We start from the raw sequence: 13,621 nt of genomic DNA on the forward strand, positions 1-13,621 counted from the left end.
ATCTATAGCGGCTTCTACACCTTCGCGAGTGACTATGAGGTCATTCATTGAAGTATTTAAGCTGATAACGTTCAGATCTGGTGGCACTGGTTCTTCTGATGTGAAAACTGAACAGAAAAAAAGTGTTTAATTCTTCCGCAACATCGGACTGCAGAAGAGGCTCACCATCTTTCGTTATCGACACAAGGGATGATGACGATGGTTTCGGATTCACTACTTCCCAAAATTTTTTACAGTTGTTTTTTAACATTTGTGATAAGTCGTAGTTGTAAAATTTTTCCTTCGCTGCTTCAATTTCTGCTTTGCAAAGCCTCGCCTGTTCGAGATAGCATTCCCAGTCGTCGCAGAGGTCGAATGCTTTGCCTTTGAATACATTCTTTTCTTCTTATTAATGCAACGCTTAACATGTGTTGTAAACCACTTGTTTTTATTTGAAGATGTGATAGTAATTCTTGGGATATACCTTTCCTTGTGCCTTGATTCCTTGATCTCATTGATGAATTAGAGTGTAAGCATTCTTCTCCGTAAGCCTCCTTACTTACACTATGAACTCACTGTGTTACGATAATACGAACTCAGCTGTATTACGATAACACAGAAAATAAGACCATGCCCGTGATATTGGCCGGGTACCTCAGCATTCACACATCTAACACTGAAAACAAGTGGTTGCTTTTTCTTGAAGGAGTCATCGGGGATGAATTTAGGCAAAGCATATTTAATACGCAACGCAAAGGCCGAAGGTGTAGTTGATCACGTATTAGCAAAAAATAATATTCAAAACTAGGAAAGTATCGATTTGCGTACTTTAATGTAAACCGTACCGCGCTGGCTGCGATGAGAGTGAATAAACTATAGAGCAATAAAATAACAGGAAATGTAGCCACAGATCTAGCGACAATAAACATATGCGAAGCTATGAATTGAGTCACAGTACACCATGGTGCTGAACTGGTCTCGCGTGCTCATAGACAGTCATCTGATATGCATGAATTCGGCAGCTTTTTTTGTTTTCGGGAAACTGGCACCCCTGTTTTAGCGTACATAGCATGACGACTCACCGACAAGCCACTGGAGCCAGTACTTGTTATAGCGCGTTGAAGGCGGCATATCCCAAGGATGCACAAAGACGCCCACGCCAAGTTCCTGGACGGTCTGCAACGAAGGCCGGACACAAGAGAAAAAATCACTGCCGTAACCTGACTGATCTTACAGGGGATAACCTTGCATATTGCCAGGTGCGCTCACTCGCAACTGCAATGGAGGTCTATTTATACAGTTAAGCGCCATTACCGTTATGCATGTGCTGCGAAAAAGTGTATAATGCTTTGCGACGTATTAACTTGATTTAGCCCAGGAAGCTCCATATGTCCGAATTAGGCGTCTTCATTGCATGCTTCACAGAACTGAGAGTGCCTAGACACAAACTCGATGCCGACTGATTTGTGTTCATAATAGTACATTCATTATAGCCGCACCTGTCTCCATGAAAGGTTTCTTTGTTACCGACAGAAAAAATAAAAGTTAGTAGACGTCGACAATTTTTTCGGCTCCGGTCTCATAAACCGCAACTGCAGAATCAAGCAGCTGACGTGGTTATCTTCCCATGAACTATTAATTCTTGGTCACAAAGTCGTGTTATTTCTTGTTGGGAGAGGAAATACGACACCGACAATACCGCAGTATTTCCTTCTGTGGCCTCCTAAATGCGTGTACAGACGCCACAGCTCCCAGAATCTGTCTCGCGCGGAAAACCTTGAAGCGGCAAGATAGCATATGATCAGAACTACACATTGGCGCAGAGGTATGAGTTTCATCCGTGGTGGCGACGGAAACAAAGTTTTGGCGCTCACCTCTTAGGTGCCCGTTCCTGTGGCGAGCGTCGGCGTCGGCGTCGGAGTAAACGACCGGCCGAGCCGAGCGAAGGATGAAAGAGCGAACGCGGAACGCAGTGGGCGATGAGAGACGCGAGGAGGCAAATGGAAGAGCAGGGTATGGCGAAAGCGTGAGAAGCAAAGCCCAGTGCCGCGACGATGGCTACAAGATGGCGCAAGAGTAGCGCGCGTAGACTGTTCTATTTGCGGCGGCTGCTGGGAATGGCGCCCACGCGTCACCCACGCGCTCCCTCTCGCGATCTCTAGATAGGTGAGGCAGTCACACCACATTTAGCTCCGTTTGCAACGCGCCGCAGGAGACAAATTGTACGCGCCAGCTAATACATCGCGAAATGAAAACACGCATAGAGCTGCACTAAAATTTCGCATTATAGAGTATCCTAATAGTCGGTGAAATTTTTTTCTGCATTTCTTGTTCAATCACGAGGCAACGGGCCTGACTACAATGAAATCATAAAAACGACGACATGATAATAACAATTGTCCCCAATCCCCACATGTTAATTAATTTGGAATGACCCATTCCAGGAACCGAAACTCGAGCCATAATGTATATCAAAGCGAATGTGGACGCGAAGACGAGGATGATGTGCGAACAAAGCTAGAAGTGAACAGGTGAAGTAAGGGCGTTGAGAAAGATAAACAATTTGTCAATTGCTTGTTCGAGTCATTTCAAGAATTCATGGAAGCACGATGGGGAGGCTGCGAGATGTATCAGGTTCAAACAAGACAACCGTTCTTCGTTTGTGAGCGTTGTGAAAAGCACTTTCCGAAAGGTGATTCAGCAAACATCGTGGAACTTACTACTTCTGCATGACACATTGCATTTACCACGGGGGCGGAAATTAACAAATACCAGTGAAGACATTGCCGTGTTCTGTGGCAAAAAAAAGAAAAAGAATATTAAAAAGTTTATATAAATAATGCAAGTTTAAGTGCTCTTACTATGTACGTCCACGTGATGCCTTTGCACTGAGGTTGTGAAGATTTGTTCAAACGGAAAAAAGAACGTACAAAATCATAGCTACATTTAACAAAACATGATTTTCACTTAGTCTACATATTACACTGCAAGAACTGTGTTACTGCACTGTGTTACCGAGTAGAACATAAAGCACATTGTATGTGTCCTTACAATATCATGGACTACAAAGATGCTGTGAAACACTAGAAAGTTTAGACACTAATTTCCTTTCGCATGTCTTCGAGGAAAGTTGACTCTCTGGACCATATTACATTAGCCTTATCTACACACGAAAAGTTAACAACAGTTATTTTAAGCTTTTATACGTTTTAGAGTATGCTGCCAAGCATTAACGCTGCGTCTCCTGCCGCCCATTGCAAGCTAACGCAGGAATCGCGCTAACTAAAGAACTTTGACTTTTAGGGTGCCCGCACTGAACTTCGGATCATGCGCAGATAAGCCCCACTGCGTTCAGGAGCCGGGATGCCTCTGCCGCCAGAGGCGGCAGAGCTCAACTTATCACAACTGAAGTTGGTCTACTTATGCAAACTGCGTTCGCGTCGGCTGGGGCAAACGAGATAACGAGTGTCGGACAGCTAGGCGGGCTGGTCCTGTTACACACACCCTCCAACACGCACACACGAAGTTTATAAGAGAAGAGCAATAATGAAGAACATTTTAATCGCACACTTTGTCATATGATATGTTATCGTTTAATAAATGTCTGCAGCTCTCCTTCGCGAAAAAGCTCTACAAATGACCCCGTGGAACATATATATTGTGAGGGCTAATAACGGTCGTCTTGACGTCTTGGTCGCTGAATGAGAAGATGGCAGTAAAACCGAGTGGTTCCAGCACTTAGTAGTGTTTGTAATAAACGTGTAAGAGTACACATTATTGCGGCACTTGTAAACGCCAAGTGTCACTGTCACCAGTGTTCTGAGCTGGGCTAGTTGGTTTCCGTGCACTATGGCGTAACAGAGCAGACGACGTGACGTGCAACGCACTGTCCCTTCCCTTTCTCCCCCGTTCCGTCGTCTACTCTGTTTCTCCATAATTTTATTACCAGTTCGGCTCTGATCAGCCTAATTTTGTCAATGTAGATCGCTCTCGCAAAACGAGCTTTGACGAGGTTATCTGTGTATACTTTGAAACTCTATTAAAATGAAAGCATGTCAAAAGAATAAGACAGGTTGCATTAAGGCGGCAGTTTCTTTGTTCTTTCGCCCAACTGAATTTATTGCGACAAGCGTACACATTGCATGTCTGTTATTGGTCTTCAGCGCTCCGGATAATTGCTGCTCAAGTATACGAACTTCCGCAGCTAGAGACAGACGCGGCAAGAGAGCAGGAGCAGCAGGAAAGGAGGGAAAGAACAGAGTTTGTAAGCATACGTTATGCTTTGTCTTAATCATTGGGAATTGCATAAAACTAACGCAGAAATGATGTATTAACACTCGTAATGGTGTCACTCCAACCGCAAGGGCCCGTGCAGTGCGTTTTAATAATTTCCAGTTCGCTGAATATGTCTACAGTTTTAGTTTTAATAATGCCAGGTTCGCTGAATATCTCAACTGTTTTAGTATCTTCAGCAGGTTAGTACATTTAATTCTTATATCCCCGCGAAGAACTTGTAGATACTGTTGAATGAAACCAGTCATTGTTTGCAGATTTTCAAAATCATGATGCAGCTGGATGCTGTCGCTTCATTATCCCCACCATCCTGTAATTACAGCTCACTTGAACTACGGGTTTGTAACACCGGGCATTTATATTGTTCCGTAATGCCAACCATTGCACTAAAGTTCATAAGGTTTGTTGCATTTAAAAGAAAAAGTTTTGTAAGCGAATTGTTGATTTGTGGCTGCAGTACAGCAACAGAAATTTTCCAAAATTCAAATGTTAAAAGAAACTACACTATCAAGTTTACACCTCCGTAATTGAACAATGAAAAACACAGCCAGAATTTTGTAAATTGCATCTAATTGCAAACATCAGTTCGACAAAATGGATGAATTTATGCATGGATCTTGTCCGCTTTATGGGATCTAACGGATGCAGTTCACAAAACGGCGCTATCTGCTTCTGGTGCACAGTTACGAATGTGTAAGCTTCGAACTTGTGTGTGGGTGTTTTTTTTAAGCGCAGCTCCTAGGTGCTCTGTTTTGCGTTGAGCGTCGGCGTGCCTCGGCGTCGTACCTCGTAAGCGAGCGAACAAGCCAAGCGAAAAATGAAAGCGAACGCGGAGCGCAGTGGGAGATGAAACAAAAGAGCGCGATGAGGAAAGTTGAGGATGAGCGGAGGGGAAGCGGCCTGCGCATGCGCTGAGTTGCCGGCGGCCACGGCATCCGAAGTCGCGTGGGTGATCTCATCTGCGCTTCCGAGGGCGCCCAGGGTGGCCTGAGGTGGCGAGGGTTAGGCTCGTCCGCGGCATTAGCTGCTGGGGCCAGTCCGTGGTACCAGCGTGTCGGACAGGGATCACTGCTCCTGCAAGGGCCGACGGCGAGCGGCTACGACTAAGGCTCGATGTTACGCTCCCTTGGGTGTTGTCGCCGCTGACACTAGTACGATTTCCCCACGACGAAGGGCCGCTCTCGTCGTTGTTGGAACGAAAACGTACGAAGAAAACGCGCGAAACGGGCTGTGCGGCGACGATGACTACGATAAGGCGCGTCGTCTGTATGGAAAGAAAGCGCTGCATGAGTGGAGGTCTGTCTACGGCGGCTGCTATGAATCGCGCCCACGCGTCATCCGCGCACTGCCTCTTGTGATATTACCATTAGCAAGGCAGTCGTGCCATACTTCGCTTCGTTTGCAATGTGCCGCGCGAGACATTATTGCGCCATCTACGCTACTCACAGCATTCTCTTCTTAATATAAACCACGTACCTATATAATCATAATACGAAGTATTGACACCTGAAATGAAAACGCGTAAAGAGCTGCGCTCAAATTTCGCCTTAGGCAATATCTTTATCGTTGTTGAATTTTTTTTTCGTTTTGAACTTACCACTTCTGGGCAATTGCTGTAAGAGAATCCAGTGCTCAAATCAAAATTCTACTCCCTACAATCACTAGAATTTAACTTTTTCTCTTAAGAGGAACCTTTAGTTTGGGTGCTCCTATCTACATACATGTAAAAGGACAATATGTTTTTCTCGGCAAGCACTGCAGCAAACTTGACGAGGTTTGTTGCATTTAAAAGAAAAACTTAAAATGTAGTGACTGTTGGTTTCGATTTCTTGACTTAGATCGTTAATGGTTTACTAAAAATTGGCGAAAATCGGAAATTTTCAGAAAACGAAAATATCAAGTTTACAACTCTAACTCAGCAATATGACAAATGATATGACATATTGCGAATCGCATCTCATAGCACATCTAAAGCGGACAAAATTGATATGTTAAACATGAATCTCAAAAATTTAGGAATTTGTAAATACAGCTTTTGCAGAACCTTTGTACACAACGTAACAAATTTACATAATATATAAATTGACATATCGACTTTGTCCGCTTTGAATGTCCGCTTTGATGCCGTTTACAGAACCGCGGTATCTGATTTTCACGAGCTACTAATTTGCAAACGTCGTGCTTCTATAATTTTCGAACTTCCTAATTTTAAAAAGTTCTTTCAAGAAAATTCAGGCCCTAAATGTAAATTACGCTTCCAGCACTTTCTAGAATTTAACTTTCTCTCTTAAATGCAACAAATTTCATTCACATTGGTCCAGTGGTTATCTTAGAAAAGCGTTCTTGCGTTTTACATGTATTTGAATAGGCCGGGTCGGAGTTGGGCCTGAGCTAAAGCTTCCTCTTAAATGTAAGAAAATTAATTCTGATCAGTCAGGAGGTTGTCCCATGAAAGTTTTTCTGCGTTTTACATGTACTTGCGCAGGTGGCATTGGAGTTGGCCACAAGCCATAGAAATGGGAACAAATAGGCACTAAAGGCTTTAAATTGCATGAGAATGTGTTCTTTTCGCGATATTAATATCTTCGTTATTATTCATGTGAAAAGATACAGCCGTCGCCATGTCATTGCGACTAGACTACTAATGTTATTACCATTGTAAAGTAAAAAAAAAATCATGAGCCATTCCACTCTGTGAGGGTGGATGGCCAGCGAAGGTGTTTAGCGCAGGACACAGAGGTGACAAATAATTTTGAACAAAGGCACTAGCATATTTCTTGTCCTAATCGGTGGTCATTGGGAGGATACGTACGCGCACACATTGACGTATCACCTGTGTTATTAAATGGGTCCGTCACGTAGCGCAATGAATGTTTCATACCCCCTTAAGCAATGGCTCATAACCCCGTGAAGGCGGCTTCCCCATTACGACCACAGAATTAAAATTTAAGTATGTCCGTCACGTAAAACAATGAATGGCTCATAGTCCCTTAAGCAATTGCTCATACCTCCGTTAACACGGCCTCCCCATTACGACGACAGAATAGAAGTGAAATTCTATGCCAGAATGACGAGCGGCAACGGAACATGCTATGAAAGATGACGACGAACGCGGGAGCAGTGCCACAAGCGCGTTTGCGCCGAGGGGCGCCAGCGAAGAAGATGACGACGCTCAAACAATTGCTGATGATGATACTTTATTCCCGCAGACGCCACGGAACCCCGAATCGGAACCATATAAAGCTACGCTGTGAAAAAATACGGCATAGCCAAAACACTCGCAGGAATGTGGGAAAGCAAAGCTAAAGCGAAGACTCGCTAGGGTCATAAAGAGCGCACGGGGTGTTCGTTATTCATGAACGAGATGTGAGAGAAGACTAAGCTCTAGGAAATCCCGCTAAGCAGAGGAAGATGTTGGGGCTGGTGTCAGGGTACCAGAACTCGTTGCTGCTGGAAAGACGTTCAATTGTAAACAATTTCTAGGATATTTTCACATTGAGGAAATCAAGCGTTACCCACGTGTACTCCAGCAAGCGCTTCTCCTAGTAATCCATGTTACATCGGATCGAAACTGGTACTCTTTGATGTACTACTTCGCTAAGTAGCAGTTGGCAGATGCGTACGACGGTCGCTGTTCTGTAAGTTCCTGCTGTTTAGCCTGAATAGTCTTCGCATGAAGTTGTTACTGATCTATACCCGATGTTTTGCGACGCTTGGCCTCACGTTTCACTTTGAGTCTAGCTTTGTGTTCTTGCTAGTTCATTGCCAAGCGTACGCACCGATCGACCGCATGTTTTGCTTGAAGTTTATCTTGATCCATGGGCAATATTAGGTGACGGAATGATTCACGCCTTGCTTGGAACATTTCCTAACACTGAATAGTGCGTTCTGCAGCACGCCTAAGCCGAGCTCGTTCGGCGCGACACTTCTTCTGTGCCGCTATATAATTCTCTGCGCGCTTCTGTTTAGGGCTCACCTAAGTCAGACATCTAATGCGCGCCCCTTGAAATTCGTTTTTCTATAGGGGTTAAACGGAGAAGCAACATCATCATCATCATCATCAGCCTAGTTACGCCCACTGCAGGGCAAAGGCCTCTCCCATACTTCTCCAACTACCCCGGTCATGTACTAATTGTGGCCATGTTGTCCCTGTAAACGTCTTAATGTCATCCGCCCACCTAACTTTCTGCCGCCCCCTGCTACGCATCCCTTCCCTTGGAATCCAGTCCGTAACCCTTAGTGACCATCGGTTATCTTCCCTCCTCATTACATGTCCGGCCCATGCCCATTTCTTTTTCTTGATTTCAACTAAGATGTCGTTTACCCGCGTTTCTTGCCTCACCCAATCTGCTCTTTTGTTATCCCTTAACGTCACACCCATCATTCTTCTTTCCATAGCTCGTTGCGTTGTCCTCAATTTCAGCAGAACCCTTTTCGTAAGCCTTCAGGTTTCTGCCCCATATGTGAGTACTGGTAACACACAGCTGTTATACACTTTCCTTTTGAGGGATAGTGGCAACCTGCTGTTCATGATTTGAGAATGCCTGCCAAACGCACCCCAGCCCATTCTTATTCTTCTGGTTATTTCAGTCTCATGATCCGGATCCGTGGTCACTACCTGCCCTAAGTAGATGTATTCCCTTGCCACTTCCAGTGCTTCGCTACCTATCGTAAACTGCTGTTCTCTTCCGAGACTGTTAAACAATACTTTAGTTTTCTGCAGATTAATTTTCAGACCCACCCTTCTGCTTTGCCTCTCCAGGTCAGTGAGCATGCATTGCAATTGGTCTCCTGAGTTACTAAGCAAGGCAATATCATCAGCGAATCGCAAGTTGCTAAGGTATTCTCCATCAACTTTTATCCCCAATTCTTCCCACTCCAGGCCTCTGAATACCTCCTGTAAACATGCTGTGAATAGCATTGGAGATATCGTATCTCCCTGTCTGACGCCTTTCTTTATAGGGATTTTGTTGCTTTCTTTGTGGAGGACTACGGTGGCTGTGGAGCCGCTATAGATATCTTCCAGTATCTTTACATATGGCTCATCTACACCCTGATTCCGTAATGCCTCCATGACTGCTGAGGTTTCGACTGAATCAAACGCTTTCTCGTAATCAATGAAAGCTATATATAAGGGTTGGTTATATTCTGCACATTTCTCTATCACTTGATTGATAGTGTGAATATGGTCTATTGTTGAGTAGCCTTTACGGAATCCTGCCTGGTCGTTTGGTCTGCTTCTTGCCTACCCTGGCATTGAAGTCGCCCATCAGTATAGCGTATTTTGTTTTGACTTTACCCATCGCCGATTCCACGTCTTCATAAAAGCTTTCGACTTCCTGGTCATCATGATTGCATGTAGGGGCATAGACTTGTACCACCTTCAATTTGTACCTCTTATTAAGTTTCACAACAAGACCTGCCACCCTCTCGTTAATGCTGTAGAATTCCTGTATGTTACCAGCTATTTCCTTATTAATCAGGAATCCGACTCCTAGTGCTCGTCTCTCCGCTAAGCCCCGGTAACACAGTACATGACCGCTTTTTAGCACTGTATATGCTTCTTTTGTCCTCCTAACCTCACTGAGCCCTATTATATCCCATTTACTACCCTCTAATTCCTCCAATAACACTGCTAGACTCGCCTCACTAGATAGCGTTCTAACGTTAAACGTTGCCAGGTTCAGATTCCAATGGCGGCCTGTCCGGAGCCAGGACATGGACATGACGGCCTGTCCGGAGACGCATACATGGACATATAAACCAGACCTACTGATCCTCTTATATAGTACCCCTCGCCCAAAGACATCCTGCACGTTGCCAATCGATCAGTTCACAAATGCTGACCACGTTTATCTCACCCAAAGCCCTACTCGTACAGGACAGTCTTTTGTGAAAGGGGACACGTGAGCGCGTGGCCTGTGCTCTGCGGAGGCTGCTTAGAGCGCCAGAAACAGGCAACAAGGGGAAGCACGTCCGCTTGTAGCGCCATCTAGTGGCGGTCTGAATAAGCAGACACGGCTGATAGGCAAGCGCACTCAATATGTTAGCATATCGGAAACGTGAAAGGACCAGCATATTCCCGCTACTTAGGCACTCACATCGTAATTTAATACGTAAGCATTCTTTGGCGAGTACCGCAGCAAAATCTGTCCGCTGCGTGGAAAGTGTAATGCCTTGTATCTGCACAAATATGCATAATGTGCGAAGTTACGACATTTAGCCATTATAATAGTGTAAATGTAGATGATTGGTAGCTTTATCAGCTTTGAGGAACAATTGAAAAAATAAGAGTGGTTATAGAGAGTAACCATACAGATACATAGGGTCCACAGAAAACCCATGGGGAAGTCTATAGCAGGGGTGGGCCAACTTGAAATTTGGTGTAGGCCAACCTAAATTTAGGTGTGGACCAGTTTGGAGGTGGGCCAACTTGAACTTCGGAGGTGGGCCAACTTGAAATTTGAGGGTGGGCCAACTGAACTTTGGTAATGGGCCAAGTTGAAATTTGAGGGTCAACTTGAAATTCGGCGGTGGGCCAACTTGGAATCTGGCTGTAGGCCTATATATAGTTGGGGTGGGCCAATTTAAATTTCTCTGTGGGCCACCTTAATATTTGGGGGTGGAGCAACTTGAAATTTGGTGAAATTCTGTGGGTGGCCTAACTTGAAATTTGGAGGTGGGCCAACTTGAAATTTGAGCATGGGCCAACTCAAATTTTGGAGAAGGTCAACTTGAAATTTGGGGGTAGGCTTACCCACACTTTGACAGCTCCAGTAGAATTCTTGCGTGCTTTTTTGCAGTACGGAGCCCTAGCTACCCCGTCTCCCCATAGCATGAATAAACGTCACCTGAACCGGAGTGGTTTAGGATAGAAGTGCACTCAAGTGAAACGCAAGATTAGGTAAATAGACGTAATTAATTTGTTCTTTATTTCTCAGGCTTAGTTATTTCTATAATGACGACATTTGCTTAATTTCTTAATAATTAACCTTAGTTAAAATTATGACGACGACGTTCATATCTGTAATTATTAATTAAGATTACTTAATTATGTCTAACTAATCTCAAGGTACCCCTGATTCTTGATTAGGCTCCGTTGATCTAACCTTAGTAACTTTTGATTAGTCTAATAATTTAACATGACTTGATTTTAATTAGCCTAAGTATTCCTAATTATCCATAATAATCGCCGTTACACTGAACTAATTTTATCGTAACGAATTCTATTAGTGTTTATTAACCTTACTTACACTTATACCTCTCAGTACTTACCATTTATAGTCAAAATCATAAATCTCATTAGTCATACATATTTATAAGGCATTCTCATAAGCACCTCCATAGGACCTCATGTATATATATGCATGCAGTGCGTCGTGTCCCGCGTTATAGACAGAAAAACTGGACGGACTGACGGACGGTCAAAGTTCCGAAGGAAGAAGCCCTAGAATGCTTACGCATTAATATAGCTACGCCAGGGGCCCTACAACGTAAAACTATTCCAATATGTTTTTATTCCAATATCCTGACGCCAATATCCTGACGTCAACCGCCGACGCAAGCATCGGACGGTGAACCGTAGGATTGTCTGAACAAACCAGTCAAACCCTCTACTCGTTTACGGGAGGTCACTTATTATTTTTTTTTTTGCTTTTAAAACGAATAACATTGCTTGCACTGAGCGGCTTGTCTTTTCTAATTGGCTGACAAAAGACGAGGCGCACGCTCAAGTGGAGAGGAATTCGATGGGGGCGAGCTAGTGCACTGAAAATCGATAACCGGATGAAGAAGGTGGTGCTGGCGTCTGCGATTGGTCCGCTTTCCCTTACTTAGCTTGCGATGGCTGGTGGAAAATCGCGGCGGCATGCAACGGAAGGTTGAGAATGCCGCTAAAATGGATCCTCAGCAAGGAAGAGTTGGCAGAACGAGGTCGTAAACGTGCCGAAAATGCTAGAAAACGTTACACGGCCACGCAAAAAAGTTTTATTATACGCAAATAAACCCAAGTTCTCCGGCCGGTGTGAGTAGCCAGTGCTTGAGCGATCGGCGGCAGCCATCTTTTATCTCTTTCGGAACGGGGCAGCAGCTCTATCGCGTGACAGGCAGGTGAAGTGGGTGCAGCCAGAAAACTTTTGGCCAATAGCCGAGGGCTAATGGCGAAAAGGCGTCGAATCAGAAATAACTATTTTTTTTTGTTCGGTCCAGTCATGAATAATCAGTGTGTACATGCCATATCAGATGGGGACCTATTGCGGTTTTCGTGACGTCGCGTGACAGACAGGCGTAGGGGATGTGGCCCAAGAAAGGTCTTGATCAATCGCGGAGGGCTGATTGCAGAACTGGAATAGAAAAGTTTGGAATGGCTTTACGTTATAGCGCCCCAGGAGTACCTAATAACTACCGGGCGTATATTGACGCTTCCACGCTTCCAGTGCACTTGCGTATCCAATGCGGTTTGCTAGCAGCAGGCGTTGCGTTGGAGGCCCCGCTCCTTGCCCGAAAGTCATACGAAGAGGGGAGGGATTCCAGCTAATTCTAGCGGGCGCTTGCTTATCGGCCATGCCTGGTTATTCTGGTCACCAACAGATGACGCCACAAGCAGACGTGCTCCTCCTTGCTGGCACTTGATGGCGCTCTAAGCAGCCTCCGCAGAGCACGGGCACGCGCTCGCGTGTTCCCTTTCATAAAGGGCCACCCTGTATATACAGCGCTCGAAAATATCTGGCAGCGTTTTGCGGTCTCCAGAGCTTTAAATGTTTTAAATCGAAAGCTTTACTAACCACGTCGAGCCGAGTTTCGTCGTCGCCAGAAATTTGACCTTCAATTGACCGCAGCTGCGCCGTAGCCTTGACAACGCATCATGTGACTCGCGGCGCCGAGCTTCGCCGCTCCCACTGACTTGGCGCTTGCGCTCTCCGTAGTTTAAACCGTAGCTGGATCAGCGCCTGACCACGTGACCCGGCGCGTGCCTGGCAGGTGCGCCGCGCTCGCCTAGTCGGTGCGAGCTTGGTCATGGATGAAAGCGAGGCCGGGCCGTCTTCCCTGAGCGTTGCGCGGGCGCTTTGAGCCGTCGTCGCCAAGCGGCGTCTGACCACTCACGGATATCGCCCGCCGAGCCGCTTCACTGGATAGGGTCCGAAAGGCAACAGGCGTCGCCCCGTCGCGATCAATGTAGTGACCGCGTTCGCACCCTGTCCATTTGTGCTTCGACGCTGCGCATGTTCGCGGCACCTCTTTGCATGTATAGCATTGCACTTTCCTTGTGGCACAACAGACGTTGCACCGTCGAATGATGCGTGTCTACCCAAGCCTAACCACAGACATGTCTAGCAACCGACCTAGGCAC

The 13,621-nt window shown here is 45.4% G+C and overlaps 1 protein-coding gene across 2 annotated transcripts in view; it reads right to left on the minus strand.

Moving 5' to 3' along the window:
- Positions 1-13,621, minus strand: part of LOC142573081 (2-amino-3-carboxymuconate-6-semialdehyde decarboxylase-like) — a 106,587-nt gene that overhangs the window by 43,789 nt on the left and 49,177 nt on the right. For both annotated transcript variants that reach the window (XM_075682595.1, XM_075682594.1), the window contains one exon: positions 1,062-1,155. In XM_075682595.1, the coding sequence (XP_075538710.1) occupies positions 1,062-1,155 (94 nt within the window). The remainder of the gene's footprint in view (positions 1-1,061; positions 1,156-13,621) is intronic.

Source organism: Dermacentor variabilis, chromosome 2, assembly GCF_050947875.1.
Source record: "Dermacentor variabilis isolate Ectoservices chromosome 2, ASM5094787v1, whole genome shotgun sequence".
Taxonomy (NCBI): Eukaryota; Metazoa; Arthropoda; class Arachnida; order Ixodida; family Ixodidae; genus Dermacentor; species Dermacentor variabilis.